This window comes from Antechinus flavipes, chromosome 3, assembly GCF_016432865.1.
Source record: "Antechinus flavipes isolate AdamAnt ecotype Samford, QLD, Australia chromosome 3, AdamAnt_v2, whole genome shotgun sequence".
NCBI lineage: Eukaryota > Metazoa > Chordata > Mammalia > Dasyuromorphia > Dasyuridae > Antechinus > Antechinus flavipes.
In genome coordinates, this window is record NC_067400.1 from 350,636,332 (window position 1) to 350,662,875 (window position 26,544).

The window sequence follows — 26,544 nt, forward strand, 5'->3', positions numbered from 1 at the left end:
TAATTGTACTGCTGCTTAATGGCCTTTAATAAAATTCTAGCCACAAGCACTGGGTAAGGCGTAAGGCTTTGTTCTGGTTGTGCCAGGAGGTTCACCCACTCTATCACACTGTCTCCTTGATGAAGGACTGCTGTGGGTGCCTCTTGTATGGCAAAAACTGATATTTCCAAGGGTTTTTGAGTGACTTTTTCAACCACATTGGATAAAGCCAATTCAACTTCTCTCAAAGCCTCTTGAGCTTCTTTTGTAAGCTGGCGTGGTGAATTTAAAGCACTGTCTCCCCTTAAAATATCATATAATGGTTGTAACTGATAGGTTACACTGGTCGTATCCATTGGATATCTCCTATCAATTTCTGAAAATCATTTAAGGTGTTTAGCTTCTCTGTTCTTAAGGATAGTTTTTGTACTGTAAGCACCTTAGGGTATACTTCATATCCTAAATATTGAAAAGGATCATGTCTTTGAATTTTCTCTTCAGCTATGTATAATTTGTAGTATCTTAGTATTTCTATGGTCTTTTGTAGACATGCTTCTAGCATTTGTTCCTCAGGTGCACATCCCAATATATCATCCATATAATGTAATAGCATAACTTTTGGAAATGCTTTTCTTATTGGAGTAAGGGCAGCAGCAACATACATTTGACACATAGTGGGGTTGTTTTTCATTCCCTGTTTTTCATTCATATCTTTTATAAGGCTCAGCTAAGTTAACGCTGGGCACTGAAAAGACAAATCTTTTCATATCCTCCTTATCCAGAGGGATAGAATAGAAACAATCCTTAATATCAATGACCCAAAGAGGCCACTCTCTAGGCAATTGAGTAGGAGATGGAAGTCCAGGCTGAAGAGTTCCCATAGTTTCCATCTGTTCATTCACTTTTCTTAAATCAGTGAGCATCCTCCATTTTCCCAATTTCTTTTTTACATCGAACACTGGGGGATTCCAAGGACTTAGAGAAGGTTGTAAATGCCCTTGTTCAAGCTGCTCCTGTACTATATCTAATAAGGCCTGAATTTTATCGCTACCTAAGGGCCACTGTTCTATCCACACTGATGTATTAGTTTTCCATTGGATAGGAACAGGTGAAAGTATTGGCAGCCCTTCAACACTTTAGGAAAATCACTTTGGTGGCTAAATGAGGCTGAATGAAGGATTGATTGGAACAGAGAAAGGAGGCAGGCAGATCCACCAGTACACTATGGCAATAGTTCAGGTGTGAAGTGATGAGGGTCTGCATTAGAATGGGAGTGGCATCAGAGGAAAGAAGGAAGTATATTCAAGACATATTGCAAACAGACCTTGGCAACAGATTGAATTTGGAGCGTGAGAAATATTAAGAAATCAAGACTAGCACTTAGGTTGTGAGCCCAAGTATTGGAAGGATGGTTTTGCAAACCATCCTTTTGCAAAAGGAACAAAGGAAAATAATGAGTTTTGTTTTGGAAATAATTCAAGATATCTGAGAGTCAAATGGAGATGCAAGATTGGAGGTCAGCAGAGAGGATAGGGCTAAATAGGCAGATTTGAGAATCACTTAGTGATAGTAATTAAATCCCTGGGAGGAAACCTCTGCTGATAATGAATACCAAGCCCAGTTGTGTTACTGAGATGCAGCCCTGCGTGAGAAAGAGCCAGCATTCACTTAGGGCATAGGTAGTGGGACAGGGACATGGGTGGCTTTGGATACTTACAGGATGGCAGAGTTCAATTTCAGGTCCCTAAGTCAAAGGGGAGAACTGAAGGAGGGCCTAAGGCCAGAGGTACCACACCGCAGGACTAGAGGTGATTACATCAACAATGTACTACAGGGGGGTAAAAAAAAGCCTCTCCTATTCCAAGGATTATGTTAAATGGTTTCCTGCCTTAAAAGAATTCATAGGAGCAGCTAGTTGGTGCAGTGGATAGAGCACCAGCCCTGAAGTCAGGAGGACCTGAGTTCAAAATCTGGTCTCAGATACTTAATACTTCTTAGCTGTGTGACCCTGGGCAAGTCACTTAACTCGGGGGGGGGGATTTATAGAAAAATGAACATTAAAAATGTTCAAATTTTTATTAAATTAAAATTAAACAAAAATGTTTAAAAAGTGTTTCAAAAAACACTTTAAAAATCAAATGAGAATGATTGAGGAAAAAGTTTGTGTGTGTGTGTGTGTGTGTGTGTGTGTGTGTGTGTGTGTGTGTGAAGAACAATCCAAGAAAAACAAGTAGAAAAGAAAATCCAAAATCTTAAGGAAGAAAATGACTCCTTGAAAACTAGAATTGGGAAAGTGGAATTTAGTAAAGTTATGAGACCAAGAAATGATAATATACATATAAAGAATGAAAAAAGAAGAGAATGTGAGTCAATTATAAGAAAAACTACTGATCTGGTGAACAGATCAAAAAGAGAATAATTGAACTGCCAGAAAACTACAAAAAAAAAAAAATCTTGTGGCAATAATACAAGAAAATAATAAAGAAATTGTCGGGGCAGCTAGATGGCACAGTAGATAGAGCACCAGCCCTGAAGTCAAAGCCAATTTTCTTTTTTAGAGAGCTGTTTTCTTTTTCCAATTCACTAATTCTGTTTTTCAGGGAGTTGATTTCTTTATCCACTCTATCTTTTAAGTTCAGATCTGATCTCAGACACTTCATACTTTCTAGCCATGTGACCCTGGGCAAGTCACTTAACCCCAATTGCCTCAGCAAAAAAATAAAAATAAAAGAAAGTTGTCCTGAAGTGTTAGAACAAGAAGGGAATGTAGAAATTAAAAAAAAAAAAACAAAAAAAAAAAAACAAAACACTCTGATCACCACCTGAAAGAGATCCTATGAGAAAAACCTGTAGGAGCATCATAACTAAATTCCAAAATCCCCAGATCAAGGAGAAAATGTTAAGATAAACTAGGAAAAACAATTCAAGTATGGTGGAGTTGCAATTAGAATCATATAAGGCTTAGTAGCAATTGCATTAAAATACCACAAGTTTTAGAAGACTATCAAAGAGCAAAAGAACTAGCAAAGTTAAGCATAGTCCTGAATGGGGAAAAAAAAAAAAAAAAAAAAAAAGGATATTCAATGAATTGCCAGACTTTCAGAATTTTGTCGCAAAAAGACCTGAACTTAATAGAAAATTTGATATATAAGATCCAAAAGAAATAAAAGATAAACATCAAAAACTAATTTCAAAGGACTCAAAAAGGACAATGTGTTTTATATGTGGAAATTTAAACCATATGTATCTTTGTACATATGTCTACTTTTTTGATAGATTCAATAATAATTGGTTAGTTCTAGGGAAATAGGTAGAGCTGAGAATGATATTCTAAAAAGCAAAAACGTAGGAAAAGGTAAAAACACTAATTATGTTATATTAATGAGGTTATGAGAGGAAGAACTGACACGGGGGAAGGAAGGCTGGAAGTTCTAGAATACTACTCACAATTAGGAATGGGTTAAAGAGGGAACAGTATGTATGTATGTGTGTGCACATGTGCATATAAAAGTCTTCTAGATTTTATAAAGAAATAAGGGGAGGGAATAGCATAAGGGGAATATAGAAAGGTGTGTAAATTAGTGGGAATAGGATAAGGTGTATAGATTAATAAAGATGGAGGGAAAAAATGGGGTGGAGGATAAAGGAGGGATCCTTGGAAGAGGGTAGGATAGGTTAAATAATAACAAGGCAAGTAGTGGGTAGAAGTAAAGTAGAGGAGTCAGCAGGATTAGGGAAAAAACATAATCAGAAGTAGAATTTATTAGGAAAAGAAAAGGTAGTAATTGTTGATCTCAGACAAAATTAAAGCTAAAATGGATTTAGTCAAAAGGGAAAAATAGGGAAACCATATGTCAGCCATATTAATCAATATTGTTTTAGAGCATTTAAATTAATTAGATAGTATAATGTATTAGGTTGGAATATTACTAATGTATAGGAAATGATTAGTTGGTGGATTTAGAAAAATGTGGAAAAATTTGGACTTCTGAAGGATGATGTTCTTGATGTTCTCTACCTTCAGAGAAACAAGAGGACAAACAAGTGAAGTACGGCCTTATGTAAATATTTTTGAATGTGTGTATGATCACAGATATCTACATATATGTATGTAGACATATATATGTGTGTGTGCGTGTGTGTGTGTGTGTATTCATGCTTAATTGTAGCCTTGGGTAAAGTAAGGGAAGAAAGGGGGAAAAAAATAGGGTAAAAAGTGCACAGCAGAGAATAAAAGAAAATCTACAAGAAAGCAAAGAAAAGTTGGATAGTTCTGAACTCAATGTGTAGTATTTATTATATAGGCTTTCTTGAAATGGAAATTTATTGTCAAATATTTTGAATCCTCTCATGTTCTGCTATGCACATGGCAATGGTTTTTTCCCTGTTCTTTAAAAAAAAAAAATTTTTTTTTTTTCTATTCAAGTTTTAAATTATGAAAGAAAGGGAGGGAGGGAGAGAGAAAGAGATAATGAGACAGAGAGAGAAAGAAAGGAGGGGAAGAGAAGGGAAGGGGGGAGGGGAGGAGGAGGAGGAGGAGGAGGAGGAGGAGAGGAGGAGGAGGAGAGAGAGAGAGAGAGAGAGAGAGATATTCTACTTTCGAGCACCAATTGTCTCATGCAGCCCTCCCTCTTTAGGATCCCTCCTCCCCCTTAGAGTCTCTCCCCTTTTCTCAAACCTTTCCCTACAATTTCTGTATTTCCTTCTATTTAGCTTACTCCTTTGCTTTTTACTTTTCCCCTCCCACTTTTCAATGAGGTAGGAGAAGTTTTTTTTGTAAATTGAATATGTCTAATATTTTTCTCTTTGAGCCAATTCTGATGAGAGTAAGATTCACATATGTTCATCCCCCTCCTTTCTTTCCCTCAGATATAATAGGTTTCCTTTGCCTCTTCATGAGATGTAGTACCTCCACTTTTCCCTTTTTCTGGTACAATTTCCTTTCCACCTCTAGTTCTTTTTTATATTATAACAGTAAAACCAAATTATACATATATTCTTTATGTATACTCATAACAGAAATATCATTCCCAAAATTTCTTTTTACCCTTTTATACTTCTCTTGAGTTCTACATTTGGAGGTCAAACTTTTTTGTTTAGTTCCGGTTTTTTCGTCAGAAATAGATGGAATTCACTATTTCATTGAATGTCCTTCTTCCCTGGAAGAAAATGCTAATTTTGGCTGAGTAAGTTATTCTTGGTTGCATACCAGGTTCCTTAGTCTTTCGGAATATCAGATTCCAAGCCCTTTGATCCTTTAATGTGGACGCTGCTAGATGCTGACTAATCCTTATTGTGGCTCCTTTGTATTTGAATTGTTTTTTTCTAACTGCATGTAGTATTTTTCCTTGGTCTGTTAATTTTGGAATTTAGCCACAATATTTCTTGGAGTTTTGATTTTGGGATCTCTTTCAATAAGTGATCGTTGAATTATTTCAGTTTCTATTTTACCTTCTGTTTCTATAACATCTGGGCAGTTCTCTTTGATGATTTCCTGAAAAATAGTGTCTAGGCTCTTTTTTTCATCATGATTTTCAGGAAGTCCAGTAATTCTCAGATTATCTCTCCTAGATCTATTTTCTAGGTCTGTTGTTTTCCCACGTAGGTATTTAACATTTTTTTTATTTTTTCATTTTTTTGGTTTTGCTTGACAGATTCTTGGTGTCTCCTCAAGTCATTCATTTCTATTTGTTCGATTCTGATTTTTAATTAATTATTTTCTTCATTTACTTTTTAAATTTCTTTTTCTAATTATCCAATTGAGTTTTTAAATGAGTTGTTTTGTTCTATGGAATTTTTTTCCATTTCGCCAATTTTATTTTTTAGAGAGCTGTTTTCTTTTTCCAATGCACTAATTCTGTTTTTCAAGGAGTTGATTTCTTTATCTACTCTATCTTTTAATGAGTGGGGTGACTCATCCAGATCCTCTTGCAAAGCTTCCCTTTCTTTTCCTCATTTTTCTTCTACCTCTCTTTTAAGAGCCTTTTTAATTGCTTCTATGAGAGTCTTGTGTGATGGATTACAGGTTATATCACCATTTGGGGCTTCATCTGGAGACAGTCTGTTTTTAGTCTCCTCAGGGTTTGAAATCTGCTCTCTTTCAGTATAGAAGCTAGCTATAATTAGAGCCTGCTTTGCCTTTTTACTCATTTTGACCAAAAAAAAAAAAAAAAAAAAACAAAAAAAAACCAAAACATCAACAACAAAACCAACTGCAGTCTGCTTTTGGGGCAGTGTGGTGTTACCAGGCTTCCTCAACAGACAACAGAATAGTAGTGAAGCAGCAGTGGGACAGCAATGGCTGCACTGGGATCAGTGGTTGCTGCTGAGATAGTGCTGATTCCCTCCTGGTGCTGGGTGGCTGTGGCATTTCCAGAGAGACTCTAGACTCTAGCATTTTGGGATTATAGTCTTTAACCCCCCTTCTTCCCCCTCAATACCTCCCCACCACCTGTGTTTATAGTTTCTCTGCCAATCTACTGATTTGCTGCCAGAGCAGAGTAGTTCACACTATGGTAAAATTCTCTCCACAAATTTTCTGCCAGTGGAGACCACACCCCATCCCCTTCACATCTGCTCAGCATGAGCTATTACCTGTGCTCTCACTGTCTACTTACCTGAATTCTGAGCTTGGCCTAGCCGTCTCTGCCCATGAGCAAAAACAGAGTTTTTCTGGCAAATTTCAAGATTATTTTCTGTTGGTAATGTGTTGTATTCCCAATATTCGTGGGTTTTGGTAGTCAAGCAGTAATTCTGAGACTGTTTCATAAAAAAGTAGTCTGAAGGTAAGGGAGAGCTTAGATAGATATGTGTGTTCTCTCAGCCATCTTGGCACTGCCCTCCAGCTTGGGGTGGGGTGGGGTAGGGAGAGACATTCTAAAATATCCATAAGCAAAGTTTCAAGGAAAAACACAGCTTTGGCCCAAGTTCATCTTAGAAAAGACGAAGGAAGAATTTTTTTTTTTAATTATTTTTAAAAAATCTGCCCTGATCTCTTGAATCATTGGGTGAAGTGGAAATAGAAAGAATCCACCAGTTACCTCTTGAAATACACTCCCAAATAAAAACTGCCAAGGATATTATAGCCAAAATCTAGAGCTTCCAGGAGATGATATAATGTCTCTTTTGAACTTTAGCATCATCAAAGGTTATATCAGTGTTTTAATTAGACAAGGTCTTAGAGTGATTCTGATATTAAGAGAAGAATAGAGAGGGAAAGAAGAATACACTAGAGTTGAAAAGCACAGGAGAGTTAGGGAAAATTATTTCACATGATCAGGGCACACAAGTAGACATCTGTGCAAAGAGAAGCGAGTGAGGAACAATTGACATTTAAATCTCATTCTTAAGTGAAAAGGAAAAAAAGATTTGGTGGAAGGGTGAGTAAAGTGAGGAAGTAATCCTAAGTAAAGCAAACTCTGAAGATGTATAAAAAATATTTATAGTTCTTTTTTGAGATGGCAAAGGTTGAGATTCTTAAGGAGGTGTATCCATAAATTGGGGAATAGCTAAACAATTTATGCTTTATAAATATGATGGAATATATTATACTGTAAGAAGTGAAGAGAATGATTTCAGAGAAACCTAGTGAGACCCATATTATTGATTCAGAGTAAAGTGAACAATCCAAGAGAACATTTTGTACAGTGACAACAAAATAATTAGAAAAAAAACACTTTGAAAAAAGGAATTTTAAGTAGAGTAATGGCTAATCCCAATTTCAGAGGGCTAATTTTGAAATATGCTGCTCATCTCCTGTTAGAGAGGTGAAAGACCTAATATAGAGAATGGATTTTATAGTTTTGGAAGTGGCCAGCATGGAAATTTGTTTTGCATGACTATAACAGGAATTTTGTTTTTCCTCTTGTTTTCTCATTTCTTCCCAATGGAGGATGGGAAGAGGAGTTAATTTTAAAAATAAAATTAAAAAGAAATTAATATCTATTTCCTTAATTTAAATTTTATTTAGATAGTATTTTTTATGTTTCTGAGGAAAAGGACTGTTGTTTTGATTTAAGTGTAATTGTATTACATAGGAGAGGTATAAATGTAGGCAGGTTGGTGAGCATGAAATTGTATTGCTGTTTCCACAAGATTGAAGTTAGTACTTTTTGTATTTCTGAAGCCATATGGAAATTAGAAGTGATTCTAATATCTGAATTTCACATTTAAAAATAATATGGTAGTAATATACTTTTATTTATTTTTAACATTAATTTTTTTCCAATTCTCTCATTGCTTGCATTCTTCCACCTACTGAGAAAGCAAGAAATATAATACATATTATACATATAAAATCATGCAAAACAGATTTCCTGTCATTTTCCATGATTATTGATAGCTTTGATTTCTTCTGAAAACTGTTCATTTCCTTTGAATATTTACTGATTGGAGGATGGCTCTTTTTAATGAAATTAGCTTAGTTTCTTATGTATTTCAGAAGTGAGACCTTTATCAGAGAAACTTGTTATAAAATTTCCCTCTAGTTTCTCCCACCGTCCTTCTAATTTTGCCCATATTGATTTTGTTTGTGCAAATGTTTTTAACTTATAAAGTCAGAATTATCCATTTAACATTTATGATCTTCTCTATCCTTTTTTTTCCTATGTTCCCCTAATTTATATAGCTAAATAACATACCCATTTTGACTTTATCTTTTTTTTTTTTTTTTTTTTGCTGAGGCAATTGGGGTTAAGTGACTTGCCCAGGGTCATACAGCTAGGAAGTGTTAAGTGTCTGAGATGAGATTTGAACTCGGGTCCTCCTGACTTTAGGGCTGGTGCTCTATTCACTGCACCATCTAGCTGCCCTTGACTTTACCTTGATATGCAATGTAAGATTTTGGCCTTTGCTGAGTTTCTACTGGACTATTTTCTGTTTTCCTAGCAGTTTTTGTCAAATAGTGAATTCTTGTCCCAAAAGTTTGGATCTTTGGGTTCATCAAACATGAGATAACTGTGGTCATTTACTTTTTTAGATTGTATACCTAATCTAGTCTATTGATCAACCATTCTATTTCTTATTCAATAGTAGATCATTTTGATGATTACCACTTTTAGTATAATTAATATAATTTGGTAGTTGCTACTTTCCTTCCTTTTTTTTTTTTCCATTGATTCCCTTGATATTCTTGACCTTCTATTCCTCCAGATGAATTTTTTTTTTTTTTTTACCTCTACAAAATAATTCTTTGGTAGTTTGATTGGTATGGCACTGAATAAATATATTAATTAGGCAGTAGTTTAATTTTTATTATGTTAGCTTAGCCTATCCATATAACCAATAAATATTTTTCGTTAAAAAGACTTTAAGATCTTTTTTTATTGTTAAGATCTTTATTTATGTGAAGAGTATTTTGTGATTTTGCTCATATAATTCCTTTGTGTGTCTTGGTAGTTAAGTTCCTAAGTATTTTATCCTGTCTTCAGTATTTTAAAATAAAATTTCTCTTTCTAGCTCTTCCTGCTGGGTTTTGTTTATATATAGAAAAGCTGATGATTTTTGTAGACTTATTTTGTGTCCTTCAACTTTGCTAAAGTTGTTTATTGTTTTGACTAGGTTTTTTTTGGTTATTTTCAGTAAATCTCTTTTCAGTGTACTTAGTTGGCTTTTCTTCTTTCTGTGGTGAACCAGATACTTTGATCACTTGTGTTTATATCTTACTTTTAAAACTGAAATTGGAGTTGTTTGCTGCTCTTATACTTCAAAGATTGAAGAATAAGAGAATAATAATACATAGTGTTTATTTACCTCTTATGCTAAAGAAAAAAATGTACATAGAATTGAAAGTTGTGGTATAGTTTATAATAAAAATATGTGATCCAGCAGAGCTTTATAAAATAATTCTTTAGATATGGAATTCTAACAATTGAAAAAAGTTATTTTGTCTTATACAGAGTATGAAATTTTATAATAAATGTATCATTTTTTATTGCTCTTTACCAATTTTGTTTGCTTTCTGTAGAAAAGACTTGCAGATATCTCAGTTTTCTGATATTGTTAGAAATAAAATGAAAAATAAAGTGAAAAAAATCTATTGCAATAATTTATAAGACTTTATTCTTCTTTCAGATAAAATGAAGATTATTCATCAAGCACACAAATCAAAGGTATATTTGTTATACACATACGTGTATGCTTGAGACTTATTATTTGTGATGCTAAATGTTAGGTAACAATATGAGAATGATTTTCTTTTATTTTTTTTAACTTTCTTAGAGTTATTCTTTTGAAAAACATTAAGTTGGAGAGCAATTTGGATTTTTGTGTACAAAGCAATGAAACTGTGTATACCTTTTGATCCAGTAATACTACTATTAAGTCTGAGATCATAAAGGGGGAAATAGGGCTTCCTTCACAGAATATTTATAACCGTATTTTTGTGTTGGTAAAAAATTGGAAATTGAAAGAATGCTCATCAGTGGTTGAACAAGTTGTGTAGTGAAATGATATGCAGGCAGATTTTTAAAAAACCTGGAAAGATATATTAACTAATTCAGAGTGAAATGAGCAGAACCAGGAAACCATTTGTACACAGTAATAGTAATATTGTGTGATGATGAACTATGAATGACTTAGTACTTGGTCATACAATAATCTAAGACATTTACAAAGGACTCATGATAGAAAATGCAGTCCATATCCAGAGAAAGAACCCATGGACTGATTTATTTTTGTTTTTGCAAGGCAATTGGGGTTAAATGACTTGCCCAGGGTCACATAGCTAGGAGAAGAGCTAAGTATCTGAGATCACATTTGAACTCAGGTCCTCCTGACTCCAGAGCTGGTGCTCTATCCACTGCCATCTAGTTGCCCCCAAACCCATGGACCATATGTTTTCATGTTTTTATTATATATTTTTTCTTTTTAGTTTGTTCCTTTTTTCATAACATAATATAGAAATTTTAACAATAGTTCTGACATATACACATTTATGTATATAATGAGTACATATTTATATATACGTGTGTGTGTGTGTGTGTGTGTGTGTGTGTATTATAGAACAAATCCATATGACAAGAGTTCCAAAATTTAGGTCATTCAGATTATTTGCCAAAAAAAAAAAACCCAAAAACCCTTTTATTATCCCTCTGGCCCCTCATTAATTGCTATGCAGTTGTGATTCCTTATCAGAGAAACTGGAGCAGAGTTAGGTAAAAGGAATGTGCTTATAGTAATGTAAATATCATGCAGAACATGTTAATGGTGAGCATAATGACTTTGATTGTTGGGAAGAGACTCTCTTGAATCACACAGGGAGCTCTTCTAAACAACAATCTCTTTACTTGCCTATAAAGTCTTAAACACACACACACACAGAGTCTGTTTACAAGCCTAGTATATTATACTTGTTGGCTTACTTGGTATTTAAATAGTCTAATGTGTTACTAAGGCAAAGGTTAAGAGTTTGATCCTCATGTAAGCTAAGCACTTTTCATTTTATTTTCTGGTCACAGACCATATTCTTAAATCTAACTAGCCCTCTACCAGTGTGTGCCAGTTATTGTAAGGATGATACAGTGAGAATTTGCATAAATGAAAATATCCTTTAGCACTACTAGAAAAACAGCAGCATGTCTTAGGGTTACCTTTGTATAATGGGATATCATACACATAGACAATATGAAACCTTGCCTCTCTGGCTCCTAGAATTCTCAAGGAATTGGCGATATAGTGGCTTAGAAAAAATTGATCAGCAGAAGATAATTTGACCGATTTATGCTTTTAATTGCAAAAATACAACCTAGTTTTTTTTGTTTTTTTTTAATCTAGCAGTAATATCCTTAAAGTCCACAGGATGGAGCACTTTTACCTGTGAAACAAGAGAATGGATTGACATGTTTATACTGAAACAGAAATAAGAGAATTCTTTAACCTTTTTATTTTCAAAACATATACATACATAGTCCTCAACATCCACCTCTGCAAAACCTTGTGTTCCAAATTTTTCTCCCTCTTTTCCCCCATCCCCTCCCTCAGATGGCAAGCAATCCAATATATTTCAAATGTGCAGTTCTTCTATACATATTTCCACAATTATCATGCCACACCAGAAAAATTAGATCAAAAAGCATAAAGAAAATTAGAAAGAAAACAAAATGCAAGCAAATAACAACAACAAAAAAGTGAAAATACTATATTGTGATTCACACTCAGTCCCCATAGTTTTTCTCTCTGGGGTGTAGATGGCTCTCTCCATCACAAAACCATTGGACCTGAATCACCTCACTGTTGAAAAGAGCCACATGAATCAGAATTGATCATTGTATAATCTTATTATTATATACAATATCTTCTTGGTTCTACTCACTTCACTTAATATCAGTTCATGTAAGTCTCTCCAGGCCTTTCTGAAATCATTCTGCCAATTGTTTTTTATAGAACAATAATATTCCACAACATTCATAGACCATAATTTATTCAGAGAGACAGTAATTAAATTCAGATATTCTGACTCCAAGGATGCTTCTCTACTTATTATACTGCTTTTATTCAAAAATTAACCTTCAAAAATCTAGAAATTCAATTATCTAGAGCCCTTTATCTTCAGTTTTGCTCAGAGTATTCCATAGAAAGTATGGTTACAAACAGATAAATATTTGCTAATTTTCTTTCCTAATAAACTGTTTTATATTTGGAATATAAACAATAAATATTCAGTGGAAAGAATATGTGGACAGACCTGGGTTCAAGTTTTGCCCTTCTATCTTCTTGGCAATTCATCTAACCACTTTTGTCTGTAGTTACTTTATCTGTAAATTGAAGGTGTTGGACTAGTTGATCTCATATTCTGTAATACTGCTCTGTAAATTCTTGGTTTGCTAATCATTCTGGATACCTAAACCTTATTGATAATTAAGCAAAACTTTAAATGTAAGCTATTTTATTAGAAATCTTTGAAAAATGTATTACATATGTCCCTGTGTTCTTCAAGTATGCATACCATAATTTAAACTGCTTGAGATTATGATTATGAACATCAGTGATCATTTCTGCACATTAATACAAGGAATTCTCTTATAGTTTCTTGATGAGATTTCCTTCCTATATTATTTTTAAAAATTCATGTTTTATAACTTTTCTATCCCTTCTTTATCACTAATTGATGTTTTCGAGTACCTAACTATAGTAATTTTTCTTCCTTTATAATTGCTTAGAAACCAGGAAGCCAAACAGTTTTTAAAATTATATATAAAATAACAATAACTTGTGAGGAAGATCTGAGAGGTTCTTCAGTGAATAAAGTAGTAAGTGTGAATGGACTATGTAAAATCTATTTTGGCAGATTCTTTTAGCTTACTCCCTGGATCTTAGCCTTATTCTGGTTGACTATTATGAGATAGTTAAATTTTGGATAGGTAAAGTTTTAACTGTATGTGCCAAATTAGGTAATATCTTTAATACTCATTACAAGCATTTTCCAATTTACAAATGAACTATATTTCCAAATTTCCAATCCATATTATAAAAACCTTGTAAATTCATAATTGAACTCATACTTTGAACTGTAGCACCAATGATATGTTAGTTTCCTATGTTTTTTATGGAAAATAAGTATTGACTTTCAAAAGAGTTGGGTCAGCAGGGGTTCTCAGCAGCAGTGGTAGCAGGGAGGGAAGTTACAGGTTATTCTTTCAAAAGAGTGAGTCTGTGATTATTTTCACATATAAGAGATGTTTGTAAATTGGGCAGTTTTAAGTAGTGAACTGTCTTTGTAGCTAACACTTGTAGAATAAAACCTTGATTAATTAGAACTCAGTCAACTCAATTAAGAAATTTTTTTCTGCATAAAAGAAATTCATATTGGACTGATTGATTCAAGCAACTAAGCTTTTAGCTTATGTCCTAGCCTTATGGAAACTATTCTAATATATATGAATTGTTGTTTGTCCTTCGTTCTTGAAGGGGACATAGACATCAGAGAGATGATGTCATAACATGCAAGTAAGTTGGACTTAAATTAGGGAAGGTTGTGCAAGGTCACCATCCTCACTATCTCCTCCAGAACCATTTGGATTCATTGGGAAGATAAAGATCAAGATGACTGGAGACAACCCTGGATCCAGTGGAAAACCTTAGCTTACATGTACCAAGTACTTATAGACAAGGTCTTCATGTTTGTAGGTATTAGTCCAGAGCTTTGTTTTTATTGGTATTGGAAATTCCCAGCAAGGAACATCTTCCAATGCTGTAGTCTTAGAGAACTGCCTGGGGGAACTGAAGAGTTACATGATCAGTCCGGGGTCACAGGTGTTCTTGCCCTTTTAACATTGACAAATACCATTAAGTACAGACCTCACTAGGGAGGAAGAGATGTTTCAATCAGTAGTAGAATAAATCTTTTAAAATCTTACAAGATAATTTATTAAGGTATTAATAAATTAATAGAGAGACATTGTATTGTGTTTGATATGGGGGTTAAAAAGACCTGATTTGTCCTGTTTCTGATTTAGCAATTGTTTGTCTCTGAACAAGAACCTTTAGTCATTCAATGCAACCAAATAACTCTCCTAAGATTTTAATGAGTTGCTGATCAGCATTGGTGGAAAAAGTTTCCATGCCAGTCAGGCAAAAAAAATAATAAAGTATTAAAGTGCTTCTTATGTATTCAGCTTTGTGTTAGGCATGATAGCAGATATTAAATACAAAACAAAACAAAACGTGGTCTCTGTTCTTCAAAGAACCAAAATCTAGTGGGGATGAAAGATGTGAAGCAATTAGATAACAGTTAAATAATAAACTGTGGAACTGACTGGAGATTCAGAGGGAAGTCAGAAAAGGGAAATGATGCTGGGAAAGAATTATATAAAGAAGGACTTGAGTTGGGCTTTGAAAACTGGAAAGTTTTTAGATAAGTGAGTATTCTGAGCCAGGGGAATCTGCATATTGGTATGCAACCAGACTCAAATTGGTTAAAAGTTTAGGTTATAAAATAACTGAAAGAAATTAAATTTTATTCCTTTCAAATAAATAAAAAATGCAATTAGGTTGTTAGGTTAAAAGGTGTTGTCTTAGTGAGGAGGCAGTAGAAAATATGCTAGATTTGATATCAGAAGTCTTGGGTTCACATTTTACTTTTGATAATACCTATGTATCCTTGGGTAAATCACTTTATTTCCCTGGGCCTCAGCTTCTTTCTTGGACTAGGTTTAGGCTAGATGGATTCTAAATCTCTTTCCACATCTGTCATTTTATGATCCTATTAAAAAACTTGCTTTAATGAAAAGAATGGATTTGTCTTGAGCCTATCCACAGATAGGAAATTTATTTCTTACTAAATAGTGTGAATGAAGGAATGATTTAATTCTTCTATGACACTTAACGCCCCCATTTATTCTGTGAGATAAGTAAAATTTTCCATATACTTAGGATAAGTCTTTCCTTTGCAGATAATAGAAGTTGAATTATCATAAGATACTAATTAATGAAGTCTTTGTTAATGAAGTTTACCATGTTGGTAAATATTATTTCACAAAAAGTACATGAAAAGTTAAAACTAAACTTTTCATGGAAATATCCCCCAATACTTATTAGCTTAGTAGATCTAGTATGAGAGTCCTAGAATTCATTATGGAATACAGAGCCCTAGAAATGCTGCTAAAATTAATGTACTTTTCTCATTTTTTTCCCTTTTTAGACTAATGAGCTTGTGTTGAGTTTAGAAGATGATGATAGACTCTTGTTAAGAGAAGACTGTACTATGAAAGCAGCTGGAGTTGGTAAGAGTGCATGTAAGGTGGTACTCACTTCGCTTGCCTTTATGCTGATGACTGGCTTATTATGTTTGGATAGCTTGCTGAAAAGTAAATGCTATCCCTGATGCTCTTTACACTCTCTGATAATTATTCAGGGAAGCAAGAGAGAAAAGATGATGTACATTCAGATCATTGGGCTGAGGGCAACAGGTATCTGCTTGCCAAATGTTCAGAATGCAAATTGTGTTTCTCAGAAGGTATACTCAGAATTTTTTGAAGGGTAATTTTAAATGATTGATAGGTTATTAGTACCATGTTTATTTAGTCTTATCAGTAACATTTAAACTGATGTTTTGGATAGAAATTTAAGTAGTCAGGCAAGTATGGAGTAATAAAGTGAGATTGTTTAATGTGGATCGTGTTTCTGATAGTCATTCAAACCATTTTGGACTGCTTAAATAACAGAATTTAAAATTGAATATAGTGTAACACTTAAAAATGTTCGGATTTTTTCATTTCTCATTGGAATATTCATGTTCAATAGAAATTCTACTGGGACATTTGTACATGTGACGTGCTTTGTGACCATTAGATGTCACTGCAATTCTATTTATACTTGGACCTGAAAAAATCATCTGATAATAGAATGACCCCAGACTTGAAGAGACCACTGATTATTAGTTGTTTTCCATGTGATATCTTTTTTGGTAATGAAAGTAACTGTTTTTGACATAGAATATTTTCTTTATAATCTTTTAGATGTTGTGATTGAACAACAGATTACTTAGGCTTTCTCTGTAGCAGGAAGTCTGAATTCAATAGAAGGTACACTGATGCTAGTCAGAGGACCTGGGATCAGAATTGTTTCTGATGCTTGATTCTTGAGTGACTTGACTTTGGGGGTGTCACTTACCTTTCTGGGTTCTCGGCTTTCTCAACAGTAAAATAAGGGGCTTATAATAAGTTACTTCTGAATCTTTTTAGGGAGGCTTATTAACAGTTTATATGATTTAAAAACATTTTATTGATATATTTTGTCTTTATACAACAATTATCTCTGGAGAGAAAAGCCTTTCACTCTATCCAGATTGAATTCCTTCCATCCCGCCTTGTGAGAAAGAACAATTTTGGCAAAAGCATCCAGTATCATTTCTGAATTCTGCTGAGAAAGATGGCAGAATGTATCATTTAGTCAATCAACAAGCATATACCTTAGGTGCTTCCTATGTGCCTGGTACTGGGAAAAAGCTAAACCAGAACTGTAGAATTTGCATTCTAGTCAGAGATAAGATCCATACAACATCAGGCCAAGGTTTTATGATCAGTAACTTGGATCTTCATTGATATTTTAAATTGGAACTTAGTTTCCTCTTAAAGGTGTTCTTTTCATTTGCATTATAGTCCTCACTGACTATCTTCTAGTTTTATTTGACTCTGAAGAAGTTCCCACAGATCTTCCAGGTTTTTCTGAATTCCTCATATTCCATTTTTTATTGCTTAGTAATAATCAACTAAAGTCATGTGTCATATTTAAATTTTTTTCCATTTTGGGGAAATTTTAAAAATATCAGTACATTGAATATTCCAATAAGCAAAGAAGGACATGTGTGAAATAGAGAGATAAGGTAAAGAACTTACAGGAATGTGTGAATTCTTTTTCTGTATTTTATTTTCATTATTTCTCTTTTCCCTATGACCTGCATAAGTACAATATGTGCAGGCCCATATTTACTTGAGCCTTGGCCAGCTATAAATATATTTACTTATCCTGAGCTGATGACATTTAACAGTATTTGATATTTATTGATATTTAGTCTATTAGCTTGACCACTGTCTGCTTGATTATCTAAAGCCTGAAGGCCTGATTTTCTGTTTCCTAGAAATCAGATGATCCCTGGGAAACAGAAACCTTCCATTCCAATCTCTCCAGATAGCAACAACCAATTAGATGCCTCCCCCCACCTTCTCATTGCTCTCGTACTTATGATGTAATCTCTTGTATAAAAAGCTGTGTATCTTTACTGCTTCTTTAGCCTTCCTACCACGACCTTTCCTTTTCCCTTATCTTGTGGTAGAACTGCTCATCCTCATGAGGATTAATAAACAACCATTCTGCTTTCTACTTTAAGTGATCTCTGAGTAGTCATTTTGGGTAAGGGTCTTCTACATCCCACATAGACAGAAAATATTTTATGTGTAACCAAACTTCTGTTACTTAGTTTTTAAGTTGTATGGTAATAACAAAACTGCCCTGCTTTTCTACGTCCCCTTCTGATCTTCTTGTTTCCTTCTGTGCACTCTTAAAATGTTTCATTGTTGTTCTTTTCTTTCATTTCTTTTTGTTTGTTTTTTGCATTACTGTCATTACTCATCAATCTTCCCTGTCCCAAAATAGAATCACTTTGGTGGTATGTGGGCAAAGGTTCAACAACTGACTCACTGGGGGACAAAAAGTATACATGACACAGTTTTAAATTTATCTGCATTATTAATATTTTCACTTTGTGAAGTCTAGACTCAGGGGTCCTCAAACTTTTTAAATAGGAGGCCAGTTCACTGTCCCTCAGACTATTGGAGGGCCAGACTATAATAAAAACAAAAACTTTGTTTTGTAGGCCTTTAAATAAAGAAATTTCATAGCCCTGAGTGAGGGGGATAATCGTCCTCAGCTGTTGCATCTGGCCTGTGGGCCATAGTTTGAGGACCCCTGGTATATAATCCATTAACAATACAATAAACTAAGCTCTGATTTGTTACATTCGCCTATTTCCAAAACATAAATGTTCACTGAAAATAAAACCACAATTTTCATAGAAACTGGCTCCAATATACCTCTGCCTATAATCAATAAGGGGAGTCAGGCAAAGCCAGTTCTTTATTCTTACTCTGTCTATAAATGTTGGCCTTTTTCTGTACCAGTGTACTTCACCTCAGTGCTAAGATATAAGTTTTATCATCAGTTTTTTTCAGCCATAATTGGTCCATTGCTCTTCAGAGATCTGAAGAATTTTTCAAAAAAAATTTTTTTGGTAATATTGAGATCCTTCTATAAATTTTTCTTCTCGTTCTGTTCACTTAAACCTGCTAACCTGGTTCTTAACTGTCTGTCATGTTTGTCATTTCTTATGGTACAATAATATTCCTTTACATTCATATGTCATGATTTGATCAGTTGTTCACCAGTTGATGCTTCCTAATTTGTTTTCAATTCTTAGCTACAGTATGGAGCACTGCCATAAATATTTTTATATTATCCTTTTTTGTATATCAAGGCAGCTAAATGGTGCAATGTGTGACATAATGTTAGATTTGGGCAAAGGAAGACCTGAATTTGAATTTGCCTCAGATAGCTACAAGTTTTGTGATTCTGGGTAAGGCTTTTAAGTCCATTCAGCCTCAGTTTCCTGGAGAATGGCCACGGTTAGCAGATGTGGCGAAACAAATATTTTTTAAGGTCCTACTCTGCCAGGAACAATTCTAAGTGCTTTATAAATATTATCTTATTTAATCCTCATAACAACCTTGAGAGGTAGGTACTGTTATTTTCCCTTTTTTATAGTTGAGGAAACTGAGGCAGAGATTAAGTGACTTGCTCAGTATAATACAGCTAGTAAGTGCAATCTGAGTGAATTTGAATTCAGATCTTCCTTACATCAGGTACAGGGAGTGCTATCAGCTGTCTCTATTTAGTTTCCTTATCTGTAAAATGTAAAATATTAGAACTTGCCTCACAGAATTGTTGCCAGGATAAAATTAAGTAACATATGTAAAGCCCTCTGTAGACCTTCAAGTACTATGTAAATGCTAGCTTTTATCATAAATGAGCTTTTTCTCTATCTTTGACAAATTCTATTTTGTTAAGAAATCTGCTCAGTTTGCTCACTTTTTGAGTATAGCTCATGTTATTTTCCCGAACAGTTGTTTCAACAGCTCTACCACCATCAGGCCAAAAATATTTATGGCAGTGCTCCATACTGTAGCTAAGAACTGAAAACAAATTAGGAAGCATCAACTGGTGAACAACTGAACAAATCATGTCATATGAATGTAAAGGAATATATTGTACCCATTTTTCAGATCTTCTCCAACTAATGGTCACCTACTTTACTTCCAGTTCTTTGTTAGCACAAAGAGTATTGTCTTAATACTTTGTTGTATCTAGTATTTTTATGTTTTTCTTGGACTTTTTTGTTTGCATGTGTCCAATAGTGAAATTTCTGGGTTTAAATAAAGATTATGAAAGATTTAATTACTTTTCTTACATCATTCAAAAGTGATAGCCAAGGGCTGGACCAATCCAACTCTGCCAGCGGTTTATTAGTATGTCTTCTTACAACCTCTCCAACACTCAATTTTTATTTTTTTTTTGTCATCTTTTCCAGCTTATAGAGTATAAGAGATAGAATTTCAAGATGGCTTTAATTTGGTTAAGAATTCTCCTCCTTGCCTTAACTATGCAAGGTACCTAATCTTATACTTGATCAGTTCTCACTTGCTCCATCTATCCCTACTAACTGTTGTTTTGTATTTCTCTTAGGTAGCTAAACTCCTTGAGAATGCTGTCTACAAAGGTGCCTCCTTTCCTTTCCTCTCACTATCTTAAGTATCTGGGGTCTGGCTTCTGACCTCCTCATTCAACTGAAACTACACTTTCCAATGATCTCATAATTGTGAAATCTAATGGCTTTTTCTAAACCTTCATCCTTCCTGATCTCAGTAGCCTACTGACAGTTATCCTCTTCTTGATATTCTCTTACATTATTCTGTTTTGGTTCTCCTTTCTGACCACAGCCCTTTGCAGGATTTCTAGTACTGTGTCCTGGGCTCTGTTCTTTTTTTCCCTCTTTACTGTTTTGCTTTGTAATGATGTTATTGTCTCTATGCAGATTATTCTCAGATCTACTTATCTAGCCTTTAACCTCTCTCCTGACTTCCAAATTCTCTTATCTCTAATTGCCTATTGGGCATCTCAAAATGGATGTCTAGTAGATATCTTCAAATAATAACTCATTATCTCTCTATGCCCCTAAATTCTTTCTTTTCTGAACTCTGTTACTTTCCAGCATCTCTCATATATTCCCCCTTCTTTTTTCTGACACTGCCACTACCCTATTGTGAACCCAAGTTACTTCAAGCCTGATGTATATGACAAGAGCCTTCTGTTTGACCTCCCTCAAGTCTTTCCCCATTCCAATTCATTCTTTTACTCAGTTATCAAAGTGATCCTATTAAAGTATTGATCTAACTCATGTCATCTCCCTACTCAGTAAAGTATAGTGGCTTCCTGTTTGTTATTTCTAGGATCAAATATAAAATTAATTAATTTAATATAATCAAAATTATTTATTTTGTGATCAGTAATGATCTCTAGTTTTTCTTTGGTCACAAATTCCTTCCTCCTCCACAGATCTGAGAGGTAAACTATCCTACTATCCTATGTTCTTCTAATTTGTTTATAAGTATCATTCTTTATGTCTAGATCATGAACCCATTTCAAACTTATCTTGGTATATGGTGTTAGGTGTGGGTTTATGCCTACTTTCTGCCACTGTATTGAGCTTTTAAAGCCCTTCATATTATATTCCCTTTTTACCTTTCTGATCTTATACTTTACTCCTTTCTATGGAATACAAATTTATTGATGTTCCAACCCCCTTGCTCTTCCGAGCATTGAATGTTTTTCATACCTGGACTCTCTTCTTACCTCAGCTTCCTGTGTTAAGCCATAATCCCACTTCACGTAAAAAACCCTTTCCTAGCGCTCATAATTCTATTCTAAATTTACTTCCAATTTACCTTGAGTATTTTTTGTTTGTAAATTTTTTTTGGTATGCTTTTTTCATGAGAACATGAGCTCCTTGAAAACAGAGACTATTTTTTGCTTTTCTTTGTATCCCTTGTGCTTAGTACAGTGGCTACCCTTTAGTAAGTACTTAAATGCTTTTGGATTTATTATTAATACTATATATATACTACATATATATAATAATATATATATTACTAATATATATAATATATAATACTATATATAATATTAATTATAGCATATAATACTAATATATAATAAATGACTTCTTAAATTCACATGATTACTTATATGTAAATTATACATATCATGTATTATTACTTATGTACACTATTACTAATATTATGTAGAGTATTGTATATAACATTGATTTTATCAATATCTTTGATATTCATACTATATTTTCATTTTGAGTTTTTCATGTATGGGTTAAGATGTTAGCCTAGGATCTATTATCTGCCTGAATGTCTCAGTTTTCCTAATACTTCTTGTCTAAAAGGTAGTCTCAATAATTTCTGTTTTTGAGTTTATCATATACTAGACTACTTTTCAGTGCATTGGTTCCTTTTATACCAATTGTTAGTGCTGTGCCTTCTTTATATGTACTTTTCCCCTCACTTTTTCCTTGAGATTCTAGAACTTTTGTTGTTCCAAATGAATTATTTTATTGGTGTTTACACACACATGTATATATTGATATATAAGAAGGCAGGGAGGAAGGTTAAAAGAGGAAAAAAGGAGGGAGGGAGACAGAGAAGAGGGAAGGAAGGAAAGAGAGAGAGAGAGTACAAATCTATTAATTTAGACAATTTAAAATATGTACTATATTGCCATGGCACAATCATGTATCAGAAATATCTCTTTAGTGATTTTTTTTCTCTTTATTTTTGAAGAGAATGCTCTGTAGTTGTATTTATATAACTCTTGTGTGGTTTTTTGGTAATTTCAAATGCAGATATTTCACATATTTTGTAGTTTAATTTGAATAATAGTTCTCATTACTTCTTTGGAGTTTTTATTAATCCTATATAGAATTACTGATAATTTCTCTTGTATTTATTTTGTATTCTACTGCTTTATTGTGAAGCTAATGGTTGTGTCATTCAGTGTCTTTGCTGATTCTCTGGCATTTTCTTAGTAGACCATTATATATTATTGCAAATAGGGTTAATTTTATCTTTTCTTTTCTTGCTCATATATTTTTAATTTTGTTCTCTTGTGTTATTGGTATAGCTATAACTTCTAGACTACATTAAATTCTAGTAGAGGACATCTTTATTCCTGTTTGCACTGGAAATGCTTCTAATATTTCTCCATTGAAAACAATGCTAGCTCTTGTTTTTAAATATATACTTCTGATAATGTTAAGGAAAGGACTTTCTGTGTCTTTGTTTCTTAGGGTTTTAAACATTATATTAAATGCTATATTTTTTTAAAGCTTTTTTTTTCATCTTTTAGAATGAGCATATGATTTGTTATTTTTGTTCTTTATATTTGAGCATTTTTGCATCCTATAGTGCTATATTTTAATCATATATATGAGTTATTAGCTTTGGGGGTGCTAATTTGCCAATGTTTAAAAATATCTCATATTATGGAAGTAATTAACTTATCACACATACAGCATAGCACTTTTCCATAACAGAGATTATATATGTTGGATTTTTATTTTAAATTGAAAATGAATAAATGGAGTCTTTTCATTTTTCTATGACTAGAAAAGAAAAGGGTCCTGGGTAGAAAGAAATGAAGTGTAGGTGATGATGAGGAGCAGAGAACTATACACCATTGATATTTTTCAATTTCTGTTATCTTTTTCACATAAAACAAGAAACACAACAACTGTGTTTGATTGGAAGCAACATCTCTTCTTTCTAAGAAAATATTGCATTTCATTATTTGTCTTCATGAATGAACTAGGAGTAGACATTGGTGAATTCATCTGCCTTTTTTATTTTCATTTATATTACTGTGGTTCGTGTATATATAAGTGTGTTAATTCATTATGCAAGCACAGATAGACATACACACACATAGTTCTGCTTCCTTTACTGTAGGTCATATAAGCTGCTTCATGTTTCTCAGAATGCCTCACATTCATCATTTTTCATGATACAATTTGTACATTCAAATAACCTTCCTTAATTGAAGAACCTGTATTTTTTTCCCCAGTGTTTTCCTACCATATACATAAAGTGCTTCTTATGAATATTTTGATATGTATGGGACTTTTCAGTCTGTCTTTTACTTTAGGTAATATACCCTGTTGTGAGATCATTGTATCAGTAAGCATTATGAACAATTTGATAGTTTTCTTATATATTATTAAATTGTTTTCCAGGATGGTTGGACCAGTTTATTTTCATTAACAATACATTATTATACTTGTGTTACTGTAATCTCTTTAGCACTGACCATTTCCAAGTCTTATCACCTTTATCAATTTGATGGACATAAAATGGAGTCTCTGGGTTGTTTTAATGTGCATTTCTCATGTTATTGATGCTTTGTGTTGTTGTTTGTGGTTGTGGTTGTTTGTGAATATTGAAAATTATTCATTTTATTTGTCCATTTATGTATTAGAGAGTTGCTATTGATCAAATATAAGTAATTGATTCAAATCTCTTGAATGTTAGACTAAGGCGCTCTGTTGTTGAATGTTTAGAATGTATATGCATTATTTTTTTATGTAATAGTATTTTTCAAAAGCACAGTAGTCACAGAAAAGAATGAAGTTTTTGCACTGGCAAACCAAATTTTGTCCAGTTAGGATTTGGCAGTTTGGGGATAGTGGTAGGTTCATTCCCTTACTTGTGGCTATTTCTTCCCCTACATGGTCTTTCCTTCTCTGTTGCCTAGAGCATTGTTGTAATCTGGAGGTAAGGATGCTATTATACATGAGAAATAGAGATGGTCCCTTGAGAATAGTAGAGAATACTGAATGGGAACAGCGCAGTTTAAAAAATCCTTGAAACTCATTATTTTAAAAAAGTATTTGGGAGGCTTGCTCAGCCCCTTTTTTCTTAAGTTTAGGTGTGTAAAAAAGGTTGAAAGAAAATTCTAAGTCATCAGCGCCCATCCCTTTTTTTGCTTGATCTTGGAGTAGAGCTGTCACTCTGTGTTTGACATCACAGCTAGTTGCCATGGAAATGATAGCAATATTACAAATTTATCATTATGACTTTTCTGCAGGGTCTATGAAAGGCAAAGAAAAGCTGTGAGAGAGGGAAAAAATACTTATTGAAGATTGACTTTCAGGGTAAAATTTTCTAATTTATACTCTGGCCTTTTATCTGCACTGCAGAACCCAATTGCGTATTCTATACTTGACATCAATAGTGTTTGAATGTGGATTGAGTATTTAAAATATACACACACACACACACACACACACACACACACACACACACACTCACACACACATGCCACCTTTGTGGTTGCAAGAAAATAGACCAGGAATTGTTATTTATGATTTAAAGAATGTTTGTGTGGTGTCTCAGTTTTTTAACACTGAAATGTAAAACCACTTAAAGTTTATTCAGTTACATTTTACTTCCATTATTCTGTGTTCTCGAAAGTGATTAGCTCTATTGATTTCCTCTGTAATTTGATAAAGAAATTATAGCACTTTTACTTCAGTTAGGACCTGATGTTGCATTAGAAATATTTTAAAACAAGATATTATAGGCTAAACTGAAACATTGTTTAGATTTGGGGGAGGGGGAGAGGGAGTTCACTTTGAGCTATATTTCTATAATATAATGATTCCAAAACTCCCTTGTGGTATGCTTTCATTTTGAATGCTATTTCAATCTTTTATTCATTACCAGAACCTTTTTTCATCCTAAAAAATCTTATCACTTATGTATCTAATAAGATAGTTATGTGTTGTTCCTATATTCATGATCAAAATCATACTTAATTTGTGTTTCATAAAGGATTATCCTGTCTTCTTCCTCTAACATGTTTAGGTAGTTATTTCTCACCTTAATACTAATATAACCACATACTCAGTTAAGTAAGACGTTAGGATTAGGGAATTTGCAAATATTCATAAATTCACAAGAACATGTAAGAGAACTATCATAGACTCTGCTTCCTCTGTCTATTCAGTATGTGTCTAGTATAGTAAATGTTAAAATTGAGGTTTTGATTATGCTTTTTCTTCATATTTCATATTTTGGATCAAGGACTGAACTCTGTAGTTGGTGTCGATTTAATTTAGGTTAATAATCTACCCAGGACTTTTTTGTTCACAGACTTTGAGGGACTTGTACATTTGAATTTTGTGAGATCAGATGTGTATTTGGTTTGGGTTGAGACTCCTTTCTTTTTTCCTGAAAATACTGTAGAAAAATCTTAGCCCACATTGTTGCCTTTACTCAATAGTTCCTTTTTCATTTCCTATGCCCCATAATCAACACCTTATTATTGTTTTGTTCTTTGATTATCTGAACCAAATTAGCACTTCTTATCTTCTTGTTCTTATCATATCTTATTGTTTACTAAGTAGTTCACTTCTGTGTATCTTATCTTCTCCTGGGAGATTTTAAGTTTCCTCCTAGACTTCAATGGTATTTGAATCTAGTATTCCATAAAATTTTCACATAGAGCTAGGTACAGAGTATGTCTTCAATAAATTCTTATTGTTTAGTTGATTAATTGACAGAAAAGTTGACTTAAGTAGCCTGTTTACATTTGATTTTTTAAAAAATAATAATCTAAAAATTGTTCCCAGAAGTATTTTTAAGTGTTAAGAAAAATATGTGTATCATTTGGAAATAGTATTGTGAATAATTTACTTTAGGTCCATTAGTTTGGATATCCTGATTTCAGTTCAGCTAATTAAACTTGAAAATCATTGTTATAATATTCTGTAAGTGGATTTGGGGGTTCTTCCTTTCTTGGTTTTATTTGATAGTAAGACGAGGGGAAGAGCTGGCAATGTATTTATTGGATTTTAGATTGCACATTCATTTCAGATTCACGTGCCGTGGGCTTGTGCACCTGAGTGCACTGCAGCCTACAGCACATTTAATTTAAAATCGGATGCCCTCGGGGACC

The 26,544-nt window shown here is 33.5% G+C and overlaps 1 protein-coding gene across 6 annotated transcripts in view; it reads left to right on the forward strand.

Moving 5' to 3' along the window:
- C3H2orf76 (chromosome 3 C2orf76 homolog) overlaps positions 1-26,544 on the forward strand; it is a 113,331-nt gene that overhangs the window by 84,015 nt on the left and 2,772 nt on the right. For 5 of the 6 annotated variants that reach the window (XM_051985750.1, XM_051985751.1, XM_051985749.1 and 2 more), the window contains 2 exons: positions 10,051-10,088; positions 15,617-15,710. In XM_051985750.1, the coding sequence (XP_051841710.1) occupies positions 10,051-10,088; positions 15,617-15,710 (132 nt within the window). The remainder of the gene's footprint in view (positions 1-10,050; positions 10,089-15,616; positions 15,711-26,544) is intronic. The other variant, XM_051985753.1, reaches the window with a different exon arrangement.